The sequence below is a fragment of the Arachis stenosperma genome, chromosome 10 (genome assembly GCF_014773155.1).
Source record: "Arachis stenosperma cultivar V10309 chromosome 10, arast.V10309.gnm1.PFL2, whole genome shotgun sequence".
NCBI lineage: Eukaryota > Viridiplantae > Streptophyta > Magnoliopsida > Fabales > Fabaceae > Arachis > Arachis stenosperma.
In genome coordinates this window covers 6,954,738-6,979,307 of record NC_080386.1, presented here as the reverse complement: position 1 = coordinate 6,979,307, position 24,570 = coordinate 6,954,738, and the positions used below count along the sequence as shown (strand labels likewise).

General features: G+C 42.3%; 4 protein-coding genes across 4 annotated transcripts; 1 reads left to right on the top strand and 3 right to left on the bottom strand.

The window, feature by feature from the left end:
* Positions 1-577: 577 nt before the first annotated feature.
* On the bottom strand, positions 578-4,116 carry LOC130954468 (probable disease resistance protein At4g27220). The gene is made up of 2 exons (XM_057881212.1): positions 3,952-4,116; positions 578-3,530 (listed from the first exon to the last, which is right to left on the bottom strand). The coding sequence occupies exon 2, from the start codon at positions 3,515-3,517 to the stop codon at positions 578-580; it is 2,940 nt and encodes a 979-aa protein (XP_057737195.1). The 5' UTR covers positions 3,518-3,530; positions 3,952-4,116.
* Positions 4,117-4,293: 177 nt separating this feature from the next.
* Positions 4,294-8,622, top strand: LOC130954465 (uncharacterized). Its single transcript, XM_057881210.1, has 4 exons — positions 4,294-4,478; positions 4,803-7,874; positions 8,014-8,119; positions 8,248-8,622. The coding sequence occupies exons 2-4, from the start codon at positions 4,829-4,831 to the stop codon at positions 8,600-8,602; spliced, it is 3,507 nt and encodes a 1,168-aa protein (XP_057737193.1). The 5' UTR covers positions 4,294-4,478; positions 4,803-4,828; the 3' UTR covers positions 8,603-8,622.
* Positions 8,623-9,073: 451 nt separating this feature from the next.
* Positions 9,074-9,517, bottom strand: LOC130954469 (uncharacterized). Its single transcript, XM_057881213.1, has one exon. It carries the CDS (start codon positions 9,515-9,517, stop codon positions 9,074-9,076), a length of 444 nt encoding a protein of 147 aa, XP_057737196.1.
* Positions 9,518-10,200: 683 nt separating this feature from the next.
* LOC130954467 (probable disease resistance protein At4g27220) lies at positions 10,201-14,328 on the bottom strand. The gene is made up of 2 exons (XM_057881211.1): positions 14,145-14,328; positions 10,201-13,354 (listed from the first exon to the last, which is right to left on the bottom strand). Exon 2 carries the CDS (start codon positions 13,339-13,341, stop codon positions 10,399-10,401), a length of 2,943 nt encoding a protein of 980 aa, XP_057737194.1. The 5' UTR covers positions 13,342-13,354; positions 14,145-14,328; the 3' UTR covers positions 10,201-10,398.
* Positions 14,329-24,570: the final 10,242 nt, after the last annotated feature.

Genomic DNA, 24,570 nt, shown 5'->3' with positions numbered 1-24,570 from the left:
TTAAAAATATGGAATAAAGTATGTTGGTGGATTACTAGACTAAAAGAACTAGACTAAAGGAATTGAGTTGGTGGCTAAATGATGACAAAAAACAATAAATTTTGATGATATCCTAACATTTCTCTATTTTGTACTTGGAAATATTTTTTATAATATGCTATCTTATAAAGCTAGTTGTCTAGATGTTAAAATCCAACTAAGAACTGCACACAAGGTGTTAAATAAACACTATCCCGACAAATCGATTATGATATCTCCCATCAATTTGAACATTATGAAATGTAATCGGAGTTCAACCGATACATTTGCTCAAAATGATTTTTCTGACCAAAGCTAACTACTCTACTTCATATGCACTGAAAAATCTTGCATGATTTGCATTTGTTTTTACAAAGAAGATATTATTAGAAGGAAAGACTCTTCTAACTTACACACAAATCAGACTTTATCCATGAACAAGATGTTACAACATACAATGATTTTAAGACAGAACATACTAGGAAAATACAATAGGCAAAAGCACAACTTGCTTGTTATTTCTTAATAAAACATTAATGCAAACCATGAAGCGATATGGCTAAAATGTAAGCTCACTCGAGGGTAGAAATATGTCTTGGTATTGAGCTTTGTGTCTCCACATCAACTCATTCCACCATCCTTGTTCACCCCTAATGGATCTTAGGTTTGTTTCCTTGTCCTTGCAAAAGGGTAAAAATTTCAACAAAGGGCACCTGTATACATTTACTTGCTCTAGAGAGGACCATCTCAATATCGTATTTGTGCATATAAATTGGAATCTTGGCAAGTTAGCTAGCAGCAGCACCTCCAGTTTTGGAAGAACTTCCTCACCGATCTCTGTGACTATAAGTTCTTCTAATTCCATGCAGCTGTGAATTTCCAGTTTCTGAAGTTCTGAGAGGTATTGAATAGCCCGATTGCGAAAAATGGTTCTTAAACGTGGGCAATTCTTCAATGTCAAAACCTTTAATTTGGAAAGGGATCCAGGATTCAGAGGACCTTGAAACACACAATTCAGTAAAAGCAATTTGTTTAACAGCAATTGCTCTAGATTTGGCAGGGTGCTTTCATCTCTAGCACCATTCTCATTACCTGCTATAAGGGTACGAATTCCATTGCATTCCTCGAGTGAAAGAGCGCGGATTTGCTCCAAGTTTTCTTTTCCAACTTCTGATATTTCTTCAATGTCATTGAAGTGTACCAATTCAACTGCATGGGTTTGAGGAAGTATCTCACTTACTGAAAAAGTATTCTTATGCTTGCTATTGTCATACCTTATGTATTTGCAGATCCTATACTCAAAAGGCTCCAGAATTTGAGGCCGTTTTGAGTTTGGACATCCGACAAAGAATTGGAACGAAGTAAATTGCCTTCCGGATCTCCTTCTTAGAAATCTGTCAAGAATTTCGGAAGAGGGAAAGCTGCACTGGAGGTTGGTTAGATGTTCCAAAGAAGCCAACATCACCATCACATTTTCTGCATTACTGCACCAATCCTCATAGGAAACTACTTTAATGACCAATTCTTCTAATTTTGTAAGCCTTGAAATTGCACGAGGATCAAGATCACTGGTTTGATCTCCATTTTGTTCACCATTTCTGATGTATGGGACACGGAAGCATCTTAAACTGATCAAGGACCCAATAAGAGATGGAATGAAACTTATCTGAGTACCCTGAATGTCGAGGAACTCAAGAAGTACAAGTGTTCCAATAGCAGGAGGTAACTGCCTTAGATGCTTACAGTGATTAAGATAGAGCCCTTTAAGACCTGTCAACTTTGACATCGATGATGGTAACCACCTAATTCCAGTGCCATACAAGTCCAACACGAGAAGACTTCTCATATGTTTCTTGAAAAACAGTTGTGGGATTGTAGACAAGTCTGGATTCTTCTGCAGCAATAGCATCAAAAGCATGCTACAATCTTGGTTTGTTGGCAAATTTTTCAGATTAGTGTCTATCATTGATACCCATCTAGCCTTCTCCCATGATAATGATTCTTGGGCATCATCAAGTTTCTCTCTAGTTTGGACATAAGAACTACATTCAGGGTGCTTAGATGATATATGCAAAGCAAGTTGTTGCATACAATCATTCATGGAAACATATATCATCTGTTTTCCTCTATCCAGAAGAGAGACATCAGTAAGATGTTCCAATATCGCCTGACCACGATCGCGTGCCTTTTGGTATTTCCTTGTGTTGTTAACATCACCAAGGAAGTTTTGAGCAGCCCAACACTCCACCAAATAGTCAGTATAAACCTTACAATTGGCAGGGTACAATGAAGCATACAGAAAGCATTTCTTTTTGTTTTCATCTTTCAATTCATCATAACAGAACGTCAAGAATGAGTACAACTCACTTACGCCTTCATTCTCATAATCTGGCCATCGTTCTTCAAGATCTTCCAGTCCTACCCTCCAGCTGGAAGCACTCTTTTTCAATCTGAAAGAGCGTGCTATCTTTTGTATCAGAAGGGGAAGACAAGAGCACTTGTCACATACACGCCGAGCTATCTCTGGAATGTCCGGGAGATCAATCACAGGACCTACAGTGTTACAGAACATCTTCCATGCCTCATCCCGGGATAACAGGCCTACCTCAATCATCCTTTCTGCTCCATTCAAGGTACAAACTTGGCGATGTTGAGCAGTTATTATCACCTTACTGTGATTGTCATTACATGGTATTCCCAGCTGACTCAAGTTGATTTCATCCGCTGCCCCATCCAAAATCAGCAAATACTTCTTAGTTTGCAGCTCCTCATGTATTATTCTCGCAACTTCCTCTGGATCATTGATGACTTCAGTATCCACCTTCAATCGCTTTGCTATTTTACATTGAAGCTCGTGATCTGTGTGATCAGCTGAGAGTCTAATAAATATGACTATATCAAAGATCTCTGCAACAACATCATGGTTATTTAGGTTCTGCATCAGTGCTGTCTTCCCCACGCCCTTCATTCCAGCTACTCCAATGGTTTGTATTTTGCTGCTTTTAAGCAGATCTACAATATTTTCGAGTGCACTTTGGAGAGTCTTATACCCCATGATTTCAGGAGCATAAAAAACTTTTAAGATTCGATCTGGTGGTTTATCAACTGTACAATCCACAGAATTTCCCTTGTCTACGAGTTGTTGAACTTCTTTAAGTCTTTTCTCAATCTCTGGGGATAGAATTGGGTGCTTCCAAGACCAAGTTGAAGTTTCATATTTGGCAATCAATTGCCGAGTTTCAGCAGCTACCTCAAACACCTTTGCAGACCATAAGCGATAAGCACTTGAGGTGTCTTTGTGTCTGTCTCCCTGAACTTCCTTCTCTTTATCTTCTTTCAATGCAAGTAATCCTTGCAGTTCTTGCTTCAGAAGTTCAAAGTTCTCTCCCGAATTTCTTACAGATACCAACCTGCTTGCTAGGGCTTCTCCTCCAACCTGCTTTGCTACCTCTGTTGCCAAATCTCCGAGATTGGAAGCAATGTTTCCGAAACCAGCCATGATGATTAAATGCCTAGATCAAATGTTACAAAAACATATATTAAGCACACAACACTAGAACTTGAATTATCGTGGGATTGTGAAAGAAGTGAAACAGAACACAAAACTTGAATTATCATAGAGTATTCTTAATTCAATTACATACATATTAGATATATGCCTCTGTCTAACAGCACAAACTTCTGGCATAAGTGATCAAAAGAAGGAATTTCGGCATATGAATTATTGTGCACTCACAGTGTGATTCAATCAAAGTAGTTATAGTGAGCAGTTAAGGTTAAAATTTTTCATATATATACCTGACAAATACGTTTAGCAAGAAAAATGATAAGCAGCTATTCAATTCTTAGCGGAATACAGCTTGTTTAGAATGAATGAAACGAAAACACTTAACATGGATGAGTTAAACTTATGATTGCATGTGAAGAACTTACGGTTACTGAAACAAACAAGCGCAGAATGAGTTTGCCACGTTGAAGTAGTCTAGTGAAGCTTAGTCGAGATCTAGAATCCAGGTGCAGGTTCAGGTCCACTGTTACTGACAAAACGGAAACCAGAAGAAGAAAATGGCGGAAGCAATCACACGATTACGGAAGAATATACCCTGTAGTAATAAAATTTTCCAAAATAAGTGGTTAAATGTTAACTCAAGTCAAGTCAACTTTACCAGGTAGCTTCCGAGAAATGTCATTGAGTGCTTCAAAGGTTAGTATTTTTCCACGGCTTCTCCTTATTATATATCATTAGTCGTTCTCATTGTTTTTTGAGTAGCTGGAGTAAGAAATCGTGGACATTTCTTTCTTCACTATTTCACATTGACTTGACTGATGCGAGGACTCTAAAATCCCTAACAAGTCTTCTTCTTGGCACTTGGTGAGTCTCTGGAGGGGAGATCGTAATCCTGATTCCTAACTTCGACGGCTTAGCTCGGATCAGAAGAACAGCTCTTCAATTCTATTTGGTACACTTGCGTCTCACATATACTAGTATTCTTCATTTCTTTGTTACTGCTAGTTACTTATGTTGCAGCATTTAATTAATCCTTACAAGAAGAAATAAATCTTCTTATGCCGAATTCTTTTTCAAATGAACTGAGATGTAATTTAGCGGAAGCCTTTGTACATCACAGTCATGCAAGTTAACAACCGGGTTATAATCTTTCATAATATTTTAAAATATTTGTTCTATTTAGATAGTATTAACTATCTAGTCAGATTAATTTCTACTATATAATAACAAAAAAGAGTCTATGATAATATTTCTTGTTGCTTGGCACTCCTTACAGGGCACTAGCAGATACTAAGTTCCAACATGAGCAAAGCAGGTGATACTGCCAAAGCAGAATCTGAAGGGGCCTCAGCTTCTCAAACTAGTACTTTGACGAGCTTGAAATCAACAATTTCCTCGCAGATACTAAGTTCCAACATGAGCAAAGCAGGTGCTACTCCCAAAACAGAATCTGAAGGGGCCTCGGCTTCTCAGATTAGAACTTTGACGAGCTTGCAATCAACAATTTCCTCACTTGAATTGATAAATAGTTTGAGGAGGAAGAGGGATTTGATGAGCCTCTTGTGTAGTTACCCGCTGGACATGAGAGTGATCTTTGATGATTTCATATCAAAGCCATATTGTGAGAGCAAGCTGCCGCTTAAACTAGAAGGACTTCTTCCAAAGGAGATAATAAGGGATGCTGAAAATGGTGATAGGTCCGGCTCCAACTTCATCTTCGGTGATGCCAACTTGGACTTCATTCCAGAAGCTATTCTCGATATGGCTGCTGATCTTGCTGTCCACCAACTCATGGAAACATTGATTTCCATTTGTAAAAGCAAAAATCCAAAGCATGCAAAATGCATCAGGTTATCAACAAGAAGTGATGTTGAAAAGAGAACAGTCATGGAAAAAGTAACTGCAGCCTTGAATGACAAGCATCATTCACTTGACATTCTTAATTCATTTCATGGACATCTGACTATTGATGCCACCGGATATCCAACTTCAGAAGCAGAGAAGGAACTTAAGCAACATATCTGTCAACTACTTCAGCTTTCAACTATTAAATACGATGACATCTTGTGCACCCTACAGATTGAAGACGAGATGTCAAGAAGCAGGTATCTAGTAATTCTTGTAGATAGGGATGGTGAGGAAATTGTTGATCCACAAAAAGTGGGACTTTATGGTACTCTACTGACAGGAGTTTTGGTACTCATTACCACTGACTCACCATCATCTCAACAGGCTAAAGAAGGAGGATTGAAGGATGGGTTAGTGAACTTGGAAATACGGACAAAAGAACATTTGCTGCCATGGGTGGTCTTCTGTGACACTGCGGGGAAGGAGTTTGTATATTCATCAGATGCCATCCTGACAACTGCAGTGCGCATAGTTGAGGAGTGTCGTAGCCACCTTCATGCAATTCTCCTCGTGGCAAAGTGGTTGAAGAATCATCAAGATGTCAGAATGTGGGAACTTGCTCTCCACAAATTACAATTTACTAATCCTTCACACGATGTCATCAATTTTCATGGTTTGAACAGCATCATGATAAACACATTCCTAAACTTAATATGGGATGGCATGAATAAGACACAACAGAATTGCCTCCTGAGCTGTTCAGGCATTCCCAAAATTAGAGATGGCATAGTTGATCATGAATTGATGAATCACTGGATGTCTTCTCTTTTTGTGGATGCGGGAGAAACAGAAAAGAACCTAAGACAGCTAGTGGAAAATTCCATCTTTCTTCAATTCGACGGTGTTGGAGGCAGGTATATTTGGCTACCAGAAGAAACCTATCAAATGTTAGAATGGATATACACCTTATACCCATTGTTCATAGAGAAATCGAACCTAGGATTGACTGAACCACCCAACACTGACAATTGGCATAATGCTGTACGAATTGAATTAGCAGGCAATAAAATCTCTGAGCTACCAGAGTCCCCAGATTGTCTGCAACTCAAAGTTTTGATGCTGCAACGCAATGCTGATTTGACAAAAATACCATCTTCATTTTTTTATCACATGCCTCTGCTTTGCATCCTGAACTTATCCTACAGTAGTGTAAGAGAACTGCCATGTTCCTTGTTCTTTCTGGAGCAGCTTAGAGAACTATATCTGAAAGGTTGTGAATGCTTCATGAAATTGCCACCTGAAATCGGAAATTTGGAGAAGCTTGAGAAGCTTGATCTTGATGAGACTCAGATCACACATCTGCCAAAAGAGGTCCAGAAGTTGACCAATATTCAAAGCTTGACCCTCTGCTTTTATGAATATCATGTTAAGAAGAACATGCCATATTCCTGCTCAATGATTATTCCTTCTGGCGTGCTATCTAAACTCAACAGGTTGGAACATTTGTGTATTGGTGTAAACCCTGATGATGCGCGGTGGAATAAAAATGTGCAAGTCATTCTACCAGAAATATTGGGATTAGAGTGTTTGCAAACTCTCAGCATTTATATCCCACAACTGGAACTTTTGAAGCTCATACCAGCCCGCATTTTTGAACTTGATTTCAGGTTCATTGTTGGTTGTCATATGCAGCGGATTATATCAAGCATACCACCTGCCACTGATGTGGAATTTAAACAAAGTGACTGCAGCTTAAAATTTGTAAAAGGTGAGGGTGTCACAGATGAAATCAAAATGCTTATTAGACACAGCAAAGCTCTTTTCTTGGATCGGCATTTCACCTTAAAGAGTCTAACTGAATTTGAAATGAAAAATTTAGAGCAACTACGTGTGTGCATATTGGCAGAATGCAAAGAAATGCAAACAATTGGTGGAGGAGGTGACTTAGATGATAATATTGATATGCTTCCGCATCTGCTATTCTTAAGTATATTCCAGATGAAGAATCTAAGAAGCATCTGGGAAGGCTCAACTCCTCCTCACTGCTTATTTGGTATGTTGCAGTCTTTGTCATTGCAAAGTTGTCCCAAGTTAACGACTCTCTTCTCTTTGGATTTTCTGGGAAATCTTTCTTTGTTGAAGGAGCTCATGGTGAAAGACTGTCCCAAATTAAGTACACTAATAAGCTATAAGCCTTTTTCTTATACATGTAACCCCAGTGCCGATACTTTCCTCCCTAAATTGAGCAAGTTATGGCTTCTCCATCTTCCTGAATTGACCAGCATTTCGAGTGGGTTGGGCATTGGACCTGGTTTAAAAGAAGTAGGATTTTATGGTTGCCCAAAGATGCGTAATCTTTCAAGGAAGGAATTGGTAAGCAGAGCACTAACTGTAATCAAGGGACAAACAAACTGGTGGAAGGCGCTAGAAGGTCGACCGTCTACATTTGATCAGGTTTTTTCCCCAATCCATGAAGAGGCGGACTTGATGACTCAATTAGGTAATTATGATGATGACATTATTTTGAAGAGGTCTTACTACTGGAGAAGTGGAGATGCCTTTATTATTTATTTAATTGTTTGAATTATGCTTGTTACGTAATTGGCTTCATTCACATGTTAAAACGGCTGGTTCACCAGGTACGCCATTACAGCACACGGGGTTTGCAACTCCAGCATCAAATTCACCAGCTTCAAGTGGCAAGGGCCTCAAAAACAAGAAGGATCCCAGGTTCTCCAACCTTAGGTACGCAACATCTTACATGCACACTGTTAAATTTGGGTATATTATCCATCAGACACGGTTATTTAATTTATCTCATACCTTTAAATAACTTTTTGAATCAACTTAACCAATTTTTTTGTTTTCTCCAGAATATCAATACCTAAACTCCGATCTGCCGTTCTTTCAAATAAATTCTCCAGAGAGATTCGATACAGAGGGATTTTGGAGAGGCCCTGGGGCCGTTACACGTCCCAGGTTTGCGAACCTGGCAAGAACAGCATCTGGCTCGGCACCTTTGACCCTGCTGAAGAGGCCGCAGGTGCCGACGACGCAACAGCACGTGAGTTCCCCGGCCATAAGGCCAAAACCAATTTCCCCAGCCAGAGTAGTATCCTCTACTCCAACACCTTCGATGCCGCCGAGGAGTCTGCAAATTCTGCAAATGTTACTCATCCCTATGACAAGGCGACACGTGAGTTCATGAATCTTTACACATCCCTATGACATGGCGACACGTGAGTTCATGAATCTTCAGCGGTATGCTTTTCAAGTGAACTGAGCCATGGCAAAAGATAAGATGCTGGAGATGATTGTCTCCTGAATCATTAGGAAATGAATCATGGCAAATGTTGTAATGATATATCTCTTAAGGGATAACTACATTACTGAAGCTTAGAGATTAAGCAGTATCATTCATAAACCTAACTACTAGCTGGTATATCAGATCCATACATGATGAAAGTAATGGATTTTCCATGCATCATGAACATTAAATCTTTGGAATTTCCACTGGTGGCTGAATCATGAATTCTCAGCATATCAATTTTGGGACAACAATTCTGATCCAATTTCTATATCAGCAATATATAAGTGAACATAATAAAATCTGGCTAAAGGAGAAGTATCTTATATTCTTATTGCAAGATTTACTTGAGTACATTTCAATAAGAGCGGTGTTACTGCTACTGTTATGCTTTACGAAGGATGAACCTTGCCGGAAGAGAGTCCCTTCCAAGCAGATTTCATGGAAGCAGTGGCTGAATTGAGTGCAGCCTCAATATACTTCTTGGAAGCAATGGTGGCAGCTTTCTCCATCAAATTTCCCGTTTTTCTTGCACTCTCAGCAGTGTTAACTAGGCTCTCCATTTCAGCCTTTGACATGCTCTCAAGCTCCTCTTCGAAGCGCCGGAACTCGTCCATGGCACTTTCCATGACAGAATCAAGGTAGTCCTCAACTTCCTGCATGGAAACCTCAGCCTCTTCAACCTCTTTCTGTTGCTCAAGTTCTGCAGCTGCCCATGCCTTGTATGACTCGATCTCAAACAGCTTCATGAGGTCCTCAATTGTGGATGGATCAAAGCTCTTGTCTTGCAGAGCATGGTCTGAGAACAAGGTGAATTGTGACAGAAGGGCTTCCATCTTTTCTCTCTTTTCTCTTGGTGAGTATGAAATTGTTGAATTTAAGAAGCAGATCTTGTTTCTGTATTTAGTGCAAGAAAAAGTATAAAGGGATAGTATTTTTGGCTTTTATATTTGACGAACTATTTTAAGGGCTATAATAATTTTCCACAAAGTAAATGAATAGTATATATTTAAAAGAATTATAAAAGATTTCTCTTTTTTATTGAGTTTGGCCTCATCAAGGTTGTAGATGAACTAAGCCTCAGTTTAATGTGAAATGGAACCGTTGAAGTTAATTTTTATTTCTGTATGATGAAGATAAAGTTTGATACCTTTGATGGATGGCTCATGTTATTATAAACTGACATAGTAATATGTAATTTGATATATAGGAATAACATTTGTATATTGGTGGCATGCCAAAATTAAATTATATTATATGTTATTAAAAAATGTTTTGTCTTAATATGCTATATTCTATAAAGCTAGATGTCTAGATGTTAAAATCTAACTAGGAACTGCGCACAAGGTATTCATTAAACAAACACTATCCATACAAACCGATTATGATATCTCCCATCAATTTGAACATCATGAAGTGTGATCGGAGTTTTCAACCGATACATTTGCTTAAAATGATTTTTTTGACGAAAGCTAACTACTCTACTCCACATGCACTAAAAAATCTTGCATGATCTGCATTTGTTTTTTTCAAAGAAGATATTATTAGAAGGAAAGACTCTTCTAACTTACACACAAATCAAACTTTATCCATGAACAAGATGTTACAACTTACAATGTTTTTAAGACAGAACATACTAGGAAAATGCAACAGGCACAAGCACAACTTGCTTTTCATTTCTTCATAAAACATTAATGCGAGCCATGAAGAAATATGGCTAAAATGTAAGCTCATTCGAGGGTAGAAATATGTCTTGGTATTGAGCTTTGTGTCTCCACTTCAACTCATTCCACCATCCTTGTTCACCCCTAATGGATCTTAGGTTTGTTTCCTTGTCCTTGCAAAATGGTAAAGATTTCAACAAAGGGCACCTGTATATATTTACTCGCTCTAGAGAGGACCATCTCAATGTCATGTCTGGGGTTACAAATCTGAGTCTTGGCAAGTTAGCTAGCAGCAGCACCTCCAGTTTTGGAAGAACATCCTCACCGACCTCTATGATTGGAATAAGTTCTTCTAATCTAAAGCAGCTGTGAATTTCCAGTTTCTGAAGCTCTGAGAGATATTGAATAGCCCCATTGCAAAAAATGGTTATTAAAAACGGGCAATTCTTCAATGTCAAAACCTTTAATTTGGAAAGGGATCCAGGATTCAGAGGACCTCGAAACACACAATTCAATTCAAGCAATTTGTTTAACAGCAATTGCTCTAGATTTGGCAGGCCGATTTCATCTCTAGAACCATTCACATTACCTCCTATAAGGGTATGAATTTCATTGCATTCCTCGAGTGAAAGACCGCGAATTTGCTCCAAGTTTTCTTTTCCAAGGTCTGATATTTCTTTAATTTCCTTGAAGTGTACCAATTCAACTGCATGGGTTTGAGGAAGTATCTCACTTATTGAAAAAGTATTCTCATGCTTGCTATTGTCATACCTTATGTATTTGGAAATCCTATACTCAAAAGACTCTAGAATTTGTGGCCGTTTTGAGTTTGGACATCCGACAAAGAATTGGAACGAAGTAAATTGCCTTCCAGATCTCCTTCTTAGAAACCTGTCAAGAATGTTGGAAGAGGGAAAGCTGCACTGAAGGTTGGTTAGATGTTCCAAAGAAGTCAACATCGCCATCACATTTTCTGCATTACTGCACCAGTCCTCAAAGGAAACTACTTCGATGACCAATTCTTCTAATCTTGTGAGCCTTAAAATTGCACAAGGATCAAGATCACCTGTTTGATCCATATTTTGATCACCACTTCTGATGTATGGGACTCGCAGGCATCTTAAATTGATCAAGTACCCAATAAGAGATGGGATGAAGCTTATCTGGGTACCCCGAATGTCGAGGAACTCAAGAAGCTCAAGTGTTCGAATAGCAGGATGTAACTCCCTTAGATGCTTACAGTGATTAAGATAGAGCCCTTTAAGACCTGTTAACTTTGACATCGATGATGGTAACCACCTAATTCCAGTGCCATACAAGTCCAACACAAGAAGACTTCTCATGTGTTTCTTGAAAAACAGTTGTGGGATCGTAGACAAGTCTGGATTCTTTTGCAGCAATAGCATCAAAAGCATGCTACAATCTTGGTTTGTTGGCAAATTTTTCAGATTAGTGTCTATCATTGATACCCATCTAGCCTTCTCCCATGATAATGATTCTTGGGCATCACCAAGTTTCTCTCTAGTTTGGACATAAGAACTACATTCAGGGTGCTTAGATGATATATGCAAAGCAAGTTGTTGCATACAATCATTCATGGAAACATATATCATCTGTTTTCCTCTGTCCAGAAGAGAGACATCAGTAAGATGTTCCAATATCGCCTGACCACGATCGCGTGCCTTTTGGTATTTCCTTGTGTTGTTAACATCCCCAAGGAAGTTTTGAGCAGCCCAACACTCCACCAAATAGTCAGTATAAACCTTACAATTGGCAGGGTACAATGAAGCATACAGAAAGCATTTCTGTTTGTTTTCATCTTTCAATTCATCATAACAGAACGTCAAGAATGAGTACAACTCACTCACGCCTTCATTCTCATAATCCGGCCATCGTTCTTCAAGATCTTCCAGTCCTACCCTCCAGCTGGAAGCACTCTTTTTCAATCTGAAAGAGCGTGCTATCTTTTGTATCAGAAGGGGAAGACAAGAGCACTTGTCACATACACGCCGAGCTATCTCTGGAATGTCCGGGAGATCAATCACAGGACCTACAGTGTTACAGAACATCTTCCATGCCTCATCCCGGGATAACAGGCCTACCTCAATCATCCTTTCTGCTCCATTCAAGGTACAAACTTGGCGATGTTGAGCAGTTATTATCACCTTACTGTGATTGTCATTACATGGTATACCCAGCTGACTCAAGTTGATCTCATCCGCTGTCCCATCCAAAATCAGCAAATACTTCTTAGTTTGCAGCTCCTCATGTATTATTCTCGCAACTTCCTCGGGATCGTTGATGACTTCAGTATCCACCCTCAATCGCTTTGCTATTTTACATTGAAGCTCGTGATCTGTGTGATCAGCTGAGAGTCTAATAAAGATGACTATATCAAAGATCTCTGCAACAACATCATGGTTATTTAGGTTCTGCATCAGTGCTGTCTTCCCCACGCCCTTCATTCCAGCCACTCCAATGGTTTGTATTTTGCTGCTTTTTAGCAGATCAACAATATTTTCGAGTGCACTTTGGAGAGTCTTATACCCCATGATTTCAGGAGCATCAAATACTTTTAAGATGCGATCCGGTGGTTTCTCAACTATACAATCCACAGAATTTCCCTTCTCTACGAGTTGTTGAACGTCTTTAAGTCTTTTCTCAATCTCTGTGGATAGAGTTGGGTGCTTCCAAGACCAAGTTGAAGTTTCATATTTGGCAATCAAATGACGAGTTTCAGCAGCTACCTCAAACACCTTTGCAGACCATAAGCGATAAGCACTTGAGGTATCTTTGTGTCTGTTTCCCTGAACTTCCTTCTCTTTATCTTCTTTCAATGCAAGTAGTCCTTGCAGTTCTTGCTTCAGAAGTTCAAAGTTCTCTCCCGAATTTCTTACAGATACCAACCTGCTTGCTAGGGCTTCTCCTCCAACCTGCTTTGCTACCTCTGTTGCCAAATCTCCGAGATTGGAAGCAATGTTTCCGAAACCAGCCATGATGATTAAATGCCTGGATCAGATGGTACAAAAACATATGTTAAGCACACAGCATTAGAACATGAATTATCGTGGGATTGTGAAAGAAATGAAACAAAGCACAAAACTCATGATACTTAATTCATTTCATAGAGTATATTATTAATTTAGTTTCATATTAGATATATAACGGTTCACGAGCATTGCCTAACCGCTTAGAGTATGATTCTTATTGCCACAAAAAGAAAAAGTTAAAAAAAGCCTATTTGCCCTTCAAACTCAAAACAGACTCTCGATATGAATTGTTGTGCACTCACAGTGTGATTCAATCAAAGTGAGCAGTTAAGGTTAAATTTTTTGAAAACTTTTAATTCAGTAAATTTTGACGGTTGATTTTAATTATATGTAGGTGAATTATATGGTAAAGATGTAAGTTTACAGATTTTTTCTTTAATAGAATGAAAGAGAGATAGATAAATGTAGAATCCACATTTTGAATAATAATAAAATAATAAAAACATCTATAAAAAGAATTTAAATTATCTCTCTATACCACTTCAATCTATATACTAGAGTATCCTTTATATATAATATATATAATTTTTATAATTAAAATTAATGGTTAAAAATTACTGAACTACTAATGTATCAGGACTCTTAAAAGTTTTTCAAATTTTTTCATATTTACCTGACAAATACGTTTTAGCAAAACAAATGATAAGTAGCAATTCGATTCATAGGGGAATACACATTGTTTAGAATGAATAAAGCTAAAACCCGTGGCAGGGATGGGTTAAATTTATGATTGCATATGGAGGACTTACAGAATGAGTTTGCCTCGTTGAAGTAGTCACTACTATTCAAGGAGTGAGGCTTGGTCGAGATCTAGATTCCAGGTGCAGGTTTAGGTCCATTGTTACTGACAAAACAGAAACTAGAAGAAGAAAGTGGCGAAATCAAGTCAACTCAACTTTACCAGGCAGCTTCCGAGAAATATCATTGAAGCTTCGCATGTTAGTATTTTTCCATGACCTCTAATCTATTTATAATATATTAAAACATGAAAGTAGTGTTATAATGCGGTTTTAATCCTCTAACTTTTTAAGAGTAAACTACTAATTCACTTTCTATCTACTTTTTTGAATGATAATGCGATTCTTTAAAATAAAAACGATTTACTTTGATCCTTATTTTCTATTTTCGTGATACAAAGTGATTTTTGTGAATGTTTTTCCGTCAACTTTAAATGAAAAATACTGACCTGTCAAATTCATAAATGGATAAAGGTCTAATTGTCTTTAAATTCAAATTGACTAGAGATTTATTTATCCCTATTTTTTCAGACAATATCTTTTTTAAATTTTTTTATTTATTATATTAATATTTTTTTAAATAAAAATAATTGAATATATAGTATAATAAGTACAAACTAATTAATAAATTATTCAAATTTAAAAATATTTTTTATTATGAAACTAAATAAATAATTCTCAAATATAAATTTTAAATATATATAAATAATAAATATTAAGCAGAAGACAGAGCAGTGGTGTGAATGATGTGAATGATGAATGGTGTAAATGATGAAGAAGAAGACAATTGCTCAAATTTACGGAAATTGATAGGAGTCATACAACAAGGTGTCAAAACTATTTCAGGCGGGGCCTAAAGTAGAAGGTAGTAGAAGGTGAGGTCTCTGAAAATAAAAAATATATGTTCTCAATTATCAATAAATAATTTTAAAATTTTTATTGGTTCTTGTTACGGATCCGGGCCATGGATCCTAAACCCGGAACGGCCTCTTACCCGGATTCCCGGGTTCAACCCGCGCCCCATCCGGAAGGCCCAAAAACCGGCCATAACCAACTTTCGAATTCAAACGTCTCCCTTATCTTAAATAGATAAGATAAGATAAGATATTCACCATCACCTATAAATAGAGGACCCAGGTCCCTCCAGGTATTCATTCATTCCCCACACCTTATACCTCTCAGATCCATTCTGACTTGAGCGTCGGAGTGTCTTTGCAGGTACCTCCCCCCATTGCTCCAGTCAAGTGATCCGGCATCTGCCTCAACTCGCAAGTTCTCGATCCATCTCTCAACCCGTACCAGAGACATCTTGTACATTGGCGCCGTCTGTGGGGATCTTGCGCCAGGCCGAGCCGGATGGGGGACGTTCTGGAAGAAACCCCTTCAAGTCAGGATTATTCCCGATCACCTCATCCAAACCCAGAACACCAAGAAATCGCAAATCAAACAAAAATAACAAGTGCTGTCCACCACGTGAACAACCGCGTCGTCACGGATCATCGACATCCCGAAAAAGCTAGCGACAAAGCGACACAGATCATCCAGGATCTCTGCCTCCGGGTCCAGGAACTCGAAGACAAACTAACCAGAGAAAAACACAACGAACGCGGAAGCCACGCAACTTCCAAATCAAGATCTCGCCGTGGTAGGACGCCAACCCGACGACACAATAAAAGAAGCGGCCGCAGCGCCTCACGCGACCGTGGTCACGAGAGATCGCCGGAACGGCAATACAACAAGAAACACAACCGCAGCGCTTCTCGAGATCTAAGTCGTCAACACGACTCAGACGAGGATCGGAGATACCGGAACACCAAGCGCACAAGGAATGACCACACGATAATGGGAGCTACACCCTTCACAGAAAGAATATTAAGAGCGAAACTCCCAAAAGGTTTCGACAAACCTACCGACATGAAGTACGATGGGACCAACGACCCCCAGGAACATCTGACGGCCTTCGAGGCCAGAATGAACCTAGAAGGAGCGGCCGACGCAATCCGATGCAGAGCCTTCCCAGTAACCCTTGCAAGACCGGCGATCAAATGGTTCAATGCCCTCCCAAACGGATCCATAACCAGCTTTCACGACATAACACGAAAGTTCATGGCCCAGTTCACAACTAGAATCACCAAAGCCAAACACCCCATCAGCTTACTAGGGGTCACGCAAAAGCAAGAAGAATCCACACGAAAATACCTGGACCGCTTCAACGACGAATGCCTAACGGTCGACGGACTCACAGATTCCGTCGCGAGCCTCTGCTTAACCAACGGACTCATGAACGAAGATTTTCGCAAACACTTCACCACCAAACCAGTATGGACCATGCACAAGATCCAGAACGTTGCGAAAGATTACATCAACGACGAAGAAGTCAGCCAGGTCGTCACCGCCAATAAACGGCAGCACGGCAACATCCAACACGGCAATTCGGCTCCTCGCCATAACCCACCACCTAGAGAAAATCAAAGGGACCATCCCAGACCAACAAATACAAGCCGACCACCTAGAATCGGCAAGTTCTCTAATTACACACCTCTAACCGCACCAATCACCGAGATATACCATCAAATCGCAGATCGAGGCATCATACCAAAAGCCCGGCAACTCAAAGAAAGGACGGGGGGCAACAAAACCCTCTACTGCGACTACCACCGAGGTTACGGTCACAGGACACAAGATTGTTTTGACCTCAAGGACGCTCTCGAACAAGCCATACGAGACGGCAAGCTCCCAGAGTTTGCCAAAATCATCAGAGAACCAAAACATGTTACAGAGAGAGACAGGTCGCCGGAAAGGGAAGGACGCAACCCAAGAGCACAAAAACAACCCTCTAGGGAAAGCCCAGAAGAAGACCCAACCATCATAGTAAACGTCATCACGGGAAAAGACATATCAGGCAAGTCAAAATCAACACTGAAAAAAGATCTCAAGGTCATGGCTGTTAGAAGCCAAGCCCCTACCACTTCGGCCGACAACACGATAACCATCCTACCCGAGGATTATCAGCACGGCACCTCGACTGAAGACGCCCCCTTTGTCATCTCCGCAAGGATTGGAACAGGGCTGGTACGAAGGATACTCGTGGACACCGGGGCAGACTCAAACATCCTTTTTCGAGGAGCCTTTGATAAGCTCGGACTACACAACGGCAACCTCTAAACACACCGCAACGGCGTAATGGGACTCGGAGATAACTTCCTTAAACCAGACGGCTCAATCACCCTCCCCATCACCATAGGAACATGTAACCAAAGGAAGACAATTCTATCCGAATTCGTGGTCCTCAAAGACTCCACCGCCTACAACGTCATTCTCGAAAGAAAAACAATCAATGACTTCTCCGCCGTCATCTTTACCAAATACCTCCTCATGAAGTTCACAACCGACGACGGCTCCATAGGCACTATCCACGGAGACCGAGAAGTCGCAGCAGAGTGCGACAATACCAGCCTAGCCCTACGGAAGAAATCCCGAGATGCGGCCGGAATATTCCTAGCCGACCTAGACGCCCGACAAGACGGCCAACCCAGGCCAGAACCAGAAGGCGACATGGAAAAAGTACAAATAGGGCCAACCAAAGAAGAGTACACCTTCATCAAAAGGAACCTCCCATACGACCTTAAAGAGGATCTCTCCCGCCTCCTGAAGCAGAACAAAGACCTATTCGCATTCACACCAGCCGACATGCCAGGAATAAACCCTGACTTAATGTCCTACCGGTTAGCCGTGGACCCCAAAGCTAAACCAGTAGCACAGAGAAGACAAAAAATGTCACCGGACCGAGCTGCCGAAGTCAAGAAGCAAGTCAAAGCCCTCCTCGAAGCCAACTTCATCAGGGAACTCCCGTACACGACCTGGTTAGCCAACGTCGTACTGGTGAAGAAATCTAACGGGAAATGGCGAATGTGCGTCGATTACACGGACCTCAATAAAGCTTGTCCAAAAGACGCCTTTCCTCTACCAAGCATTGACGGATTAGTAGACGCCGCGTCCGGACATCGATACCTCAGCTTCATGGACGCATACTCCGGCTATAACCAGATTCCGATGCACCGGCCTGACGAAGAAAAAACAGCATTCATCACCCCCGAAGGAACATATTGTTACACGGTAATGCCCTTCGGCCTAAAAAACGCCGGAGCCACTTACCAAAGACTCGTCAACAAAATGTTCCAGTATCTATCAGGAAGCAAACTAGAAGTATACATAGATGACATGCTCGCCAAAACTGAGTCAGGCGAACAACTCGTCAGCGACCTCAACCTCATAATGAGCACCCTACGGAAACACCAGATGTGACTCAACCCAACAAAATGTGCCTTCGGAATGGAGGCAGGGAAATTCCTTGGCTTCATGATCACGCAACGCGGAGTCGAAGCAAACCCGGAAAAATGTCGCGCCGTCCTCGAGATGACAAGCCCAAAAAACCTTAAAGACATCCAAAAGCTCACCGGCCGATTAACGGCGTTATCACGCTTCCTCGGGGCATCGGCTCAAAAAGCGATCCCCTTCTTCAAGCTGATGAAAAAAGGAACCCCTTTCAAATGGGAAACAGAATGCGAAGCGACTTTCCAACATTTCAAGAAAGTCCTGGCGGAACCACCAATACTCGCCAAACCCCAAACAGGGGAAACTCTATACTTATACCTTTCCATAACGGAAGAAACACTCGCGGCGGCGCTCATCCGAGAAACCGAGAAGAAAGAACAAAAACCCATATATTTCATAAGCAAAGTCTTACAAGACGCGGAAGCCCGCTACTCACGCTTAGAAAAGCTAGCTTTCGCACTCCTTACAGCCTCCCGGCGCCTAGGACAATACTTCCAAGCTCATCCCGTGACGATACGAACCGACCAGGCGGTCAAGCAGGTCCTACAGAAACCCGACCTAGCAGGAAGAATGCTAGCATGGTCCATCGAACTATCCCAATTCGACATCAAGTTCGAACCCTGATACGCAATTAAAGCACTGGCCATGGCTGACTTCATCGCCGAAATGACCCCGGGAAACCCCCCTCCCGAGACATGGAGATTACACGTCGACGGCGCTTCGAATGTAACTTCCGGAGGCGCCGGAGTCATTCTCGAATGTCAAAACGGTGTCACAATTGAACAGTCGGTACGATACGAATTCCCGGTCTCAAATAACCAAGCAGAATATGAGGCCCTCCTGACAGGCTTAACCCTAGCCAAAGAAGTCGGGGCGAAAATCCTAGAAATAAACATGGACTCGCAAGTGGTCAGTTCCCAAATTAACGGAGACTACCAAACGCGAGATCCCCTGCTACAACAATACCTCGCCAAAGTTAACAAACTAAAAGAATAATTCGACCAGGTAACCATACGGCACGTCCCCAGGGAACGAAACGCCAGGGCCGACCTCCTCGCTAAACTAGCCAGCACTAAACCGGGACACGGCAACAAGTCGCTAATTCAGGAGATCGTCAAAATGCCATCCATATCCCTAACGGTTGACGCCCACCTGACACTCTCCCACCACGAATCATGGACCTACCCCATCCTACAGTACCTCCTCAATGGAACACTGCCCAAAGACCCCAAACAGGAGAGACGAACAAAAAGGGAAGCCACCAGCTACACGGTCATCGCGGGACAACTATACAAACGCGGACTCTCGCAACCCCTGCTCAAATGCGTCGAGCCCGAAAACACGGAATACATACTCCGCGAAATCCACGAAGGCTGTTGCGGCCACCACGTCGGAGGTAAGACCCTTGCCCAAAAAGTCATCCGTGCCGGCTACTTCTGGCCCACGATTATACGGGATTCGATGCAATTAGTAAAAAGTTGCGACAAATGCCAAAGGCACGCCAACATCCACCAAGCCGCTCCACACCAGCTCAGCATTATATCAGCAGAACGGCCATTCGGTACTTAGGGGATCGACCTTGTCGGACCTTTTCCCACGGCACCTGGCCAGCTCCGTCATCTCATTGTCGCCATAGACTACTTCACTAAGTGGATCGAGGCTAAGCCACTGGCCTCTATCACGGCAACCCAGTGTCGAAAATTCCTCTGGCGACAGATAATCACCCGGTTCGGAATCCCCGAGATCGTTATCTCGGACAACGGAACTCAGTTTACCGACAAAAAGTTCAGAGAATTTTTAGAAGGGCTACGCATATCCCATCGCTTCAGCTCGGTGGAACACCCCCAAACAAACGGGCAGGTGGAGTCCGCAAACAAAATAATCATAAAAGGACTCAAAAAACGGCTCGACGAAGCCAAAGGACTGTGGGCCGATGAACTCGGGTCGGTCTTATGGTCGTACCGCACGACCCCCCAGACAGCCACCGAGGAAACCCCCTTCCGGTTAACCTACGGCACAGAAGCTATTATCCCGGTTGAAATCGGCGACCCAAGTCCACGTAGAACGATCGGGGGTAACGACGAAGAAGCAGAACGGGACCTCACCGACGAAATAAGAAGCATAGCCCATCTTAGAGAGCTAGCTCTAAAACAGAGAATCAGCCTAAGATACAACCACGAAGTCATTCGGCGAGAGTTTGACACCGACGACCTAGTCCTACGATGAAACGATATCGGTCCTCCGACCCCAGGAGAAGGAAAACTCACTCCCAACTGGGAGGGACCATATAGAATCAAGGCTGTAATCGGAAAGGGAGCGTATAAACTCGAACGGCTTAACGGCAACGAAGTCCCGAGGACATGGAACGCCACCAACTTACGGTGGTATTACACTTAGACCGACCTAACCAGGTCGCCCCCCTTTATTTTATTTTTTATTTTTATTTTTCTTTATTTCTTCTTCTTTCGTACTTATCCTCCCACTTTACGGTTCCTAAAGTTCTTAAATTTTTTCGCTTAAGTATCAATCCCGGGTACTCTTTCCCTCCATTAACGGAGGGTTTTAACGAGGCCCAACCATCAATAAAACATTCCATTAACAGCTATTTCTATCCTTTTAAAGTGTCCCAAATACGGAACAAAAACATGGCCACGACTGGGGGACTGATCACCCCCCAGGCCCAACACACGGATATCCACGAAAACCCCGACCAAACGGCGGTCCGAGGGAACAAATAAAACACAAGGAATAGCTTAAAGCGGAACATACAAAAGGCCTGGACGGCCAAAAAACACCACAAAAGCGGAATATACAAAAGGCCCGGATGGCCGACAAATACCATTAAGCGGAAGTACGATGTTACGAAGTCTCAATCACACGGCCCTTGGCCAGCCAAAATACTCAAAGGAAAAAACAGCTCAAAATACAAAAAAATAAAAAAACAAAAATAGAAGCTACTCAAGGTCGACGATCTAGCCATCACGGACAGTCTTGAAGGCTCCCATCACAGACACATCCACCCCCGGAGCCAACACCAAAGCCTGAGCCCTCATCGTCTCCTCGGTAGCAGCAATAGCACCCTTAACATCACTCAACAGCTCCATCTTCTCCTTCTTCAAGGTAGCGACCTCGGCCTTCAAAGTCTCCAACTCACTGAGAAGCACGGCCGCTTGAGAACTTGCATCAGAAGCCCGATTCCGCTCCCCTGACAACTGAGAAAGAAGTGAACTCTCAACCTCGGAAAGACAGAGAATCTCCGCCCCGGCTTCCTCGGAAGACTTCACCGCTTTCTCCCTCGCAGCCTCAACAGCCTCAAGCTTCTCCTTCAACTCAACCACCTCAGCCTGAGAAAGACGGAGTTTTTTGTCCAACAAGCCGACCTGAGCCATCACAGGTTCGGCCTTCTGAACAACAACAAGAGACCGAAGGAGGGCACAATACACCGATTTAGCCTGGAACGAAACATCACAGTCATTAAAAAATAGCTCCGTCCCAGGCATCAAATGCTGTTCAATAAACCCAGAGGCATCGAAACGTCGGTCCATCACACTCGGCACCACGCCCTCCTCCTCGAAAGTCTCACTACTCGGCTCCGCGGACCTCTTTCTCTTCCGAGAAGCCTCAGCAGCCGTCACCACAACAACTTCAGGCGAGTTCACAGGCCCAGGAGAAACCTGAGCATCGGCCCGCGCACCTGAAGATACCACCTCCTATGAAACGGCCTGAGAATCCACGGCGGGATGCGAAGCAGGAGTAGCCAGAGACGAGGACCCCTCCTCCCGGGCCATCGCTGCCTTCAGTCGTGCCAACGAAGTCAAACCACCAGCCATCTCAACTGAAAGAGAACAAAAAATTCCAAGTTACGAAAACAGAAAAACAAAAATAAAAACCAAGAAAAAGGCAGACACACACCAACATATGACCGGCAAGCAACCGGATCACCCATCACATCCCAGGGATTCAGAGGACGCTCCCCGAACAACTGCCACAGGACAAGGGCGATATCCCGTTCCTCCGAAGTCAGAAATTCTTGCGAAACCCGAGTAAAAACCGACGGCCCCGCCTTAAAATTCCAATAGGTAGGAAACCGCCGCTCACCTTCCAGTGTCAACCAGAAAGGATGATGCCCCCTCGCAGGGCGAACTTTAAAATATCCACTCTTAAAACCATGAAAAGAATCTTCGTACAACCCGAAGACCCGACGGTGAGGCTGAGCTCTAAAAGAGACATACCCCTTCTTATGCTTCCCCTCCTTAGTCGGAAGGGTACACAAGAAGAGGAAAAAGAAAACGTTTACTGAGGCAGGAAGCTCCAAAAAGTCACAGACAAGCTCAAAAGACCGTATTGCCGTCCAGCTGTTCGGGTGTAACTGGGACGGCGCCACGGAGCACCGGTTCAATAACTGCTGGACAAAAGGGGAAAAGGGAAGCCGAACGCCGAGACGGGTAAACATCGCCTCGTACACCCACATCCAATCCGGCACAGTCGGGGAGTCGAGATTGGTGTAGCAAACCCTCTCGTCAGCCCCAGGAAGGGAAGCTCATAGTGGCGCTCAATATCACCACCCCCACAAACAGCCCCTTCATCACGGAGCCGTTGGAGGTCCGCCTCCGTCATCCGCGACGGCGTCCCCCAGACATCACTAGTGACCCAAGAGAAAAGACCGGGGACACCCCCCGCCAGGGCCACCGGAGCCCTCACACCCTCCGCCCTTCGACGAGCCATACCTAAAATATCGACGAGCACCACCGTCAGCCAAAACCCCACGGCAAAAAAATGGCGGATGAAACCAAAAACAAACATCACCACCAACCGCCAAAAACAAACGGTGCCCCCCCCCCATGGGGCCCAACAGGACTATCCACCACCATACAATACCATCATACACTCCAAAAACTATTCTAAATCTATACTTAGCAAAAACAACACAAAATGCAGCGGAAGATGAAACAGAAGAAGCAAAAAGAAACAAGAGGAATACTAACCTGACGATTCGGAGAAAATAAAGTCCAAAGAAAGAAAGTGCCACGGCAGAAGATCAACAGAAACCACAGAATATGAAAGGAAAGCAGGAAAATGCTGTTTTGGAGAAGAAAGCAATAGAGAAATGAAGCAAACGAGGGAACTGAAGGAGAACCAAAACGGTTTTGAAAAATAAAAATGACACAAACACCCCTGGAAAGCAACACAAACACAGGGACAAAAGAGGGAAACGCTCCCTAGCAATAAATGCCCCCTCGAAAAAAGGTAACTAATAAATCATGCCTCGAAGAACGCAACGGACAGAGCAGACACGGAAGGGTCACGTCAGACCTAAGCGGTCAGACGAATCTTCCACGACACGAAAACCGAGACACCGACCTCATCCCGAAAGAACCAAGCGGCTACCCGAGAAAAACGGAAAGTCCCACGATAAAAACAGTATCTCCCAGCGAGAAACCAACCTTGCTCGCTCTCCCGCTGCGGGGGCAACTGTTACGGATCCGGGCCACGGATCCTAAACCCAAAACGGCCTCTTACCCGGATTCCCGGGTTCAACCCGCGCCCCATCCGGAAGGCCCAAAAACCGGCCATAACCAACTTTCGAATTCAAACGTCTCCCTTATCTTAAACAGATAAGATAAGATAAGATATTCACCATCACCTATAAATAGAGGATCCAGGTCCCTCCAGGTATTCATTCATTCCCCACACCTTATACCTCTCAGATCCATTCTGACTTGAGCGTCGGAGTGTCTTTGCAGGTACCTCCCCCCATTGCTCCAGTCAAGTGATCCGGCATCTGCCTCAACCCGCAAGTTCTCGATCCATCTCTCAACCCGTACCAGAGACATCTTGTACAGTTCTTTAAAGTTTAATAGTCCTTATAATATCACTAAATTTTTAAATAGGTTTCTACATTTCTTTTATTAAATTCTTACACTATTTTTAATTTTGTAATTAGATCTTTTTAGTATAAAAAATATTAAAGTTAAATAAATATTTTTATAAATTAAAAATATTTATAATTAAGAACATAATTACATATTTAGTTACATGTTTTTGAAAAAAATATTATTATGTTAATTTTAATATATTTGATATAAAAAATCTAATTATAAAA

What these genes read in the sequence shown, in the direction of transcription:
- LOC130954469 (XM_057881213.1), bottom strand. Translation starts at nt 9,517, where the DNA reads ATGGAAGCCCTTCTGTCACAATTCACCTTGTTCTCAGACCATGCTCTG.
- LOC130954467 (XM_057881211.1), bottom strand. Translation starts at nt 13,341, where the DNA reads ATGGCTGGTTTCGGAAACATTGCTTCCAATCTCGGAGATTTGGCAACA.
- LOC130954465 (XM_057881210.1), top strand. Translation starts at nt 4,829, where the DNA reads ATGAGCAAAGCAGGTGATACTGCCAAAGCAGAATCTGAAGGGGCCTCA. An exon ending in GGACTTGATGACTCAATTAG is followed by an intron (nt 7,875 to 8,013) that starts GTAATTATGATG and finishes CTGGTTCACCAG; the next exon opens with GTACGCCATTACAGCACACG. An exon ending in CCCAGGTTCTCCAACCTTAG is followed by an intron (nt 8,120 to 8,247) that starts GTACGCAACATC and finishes TGTTTTCTCCAG; the next exon opens with AATATCAATACCTAAACTCC.
- LOC130954468 (XM_057881212.1), bottom strand. Translation starts at nt 3,517, where the DNA reads ATGGCTGGTTTCGGAAACATTGCTTCCAATCTCGGAGATTTGGCAACA.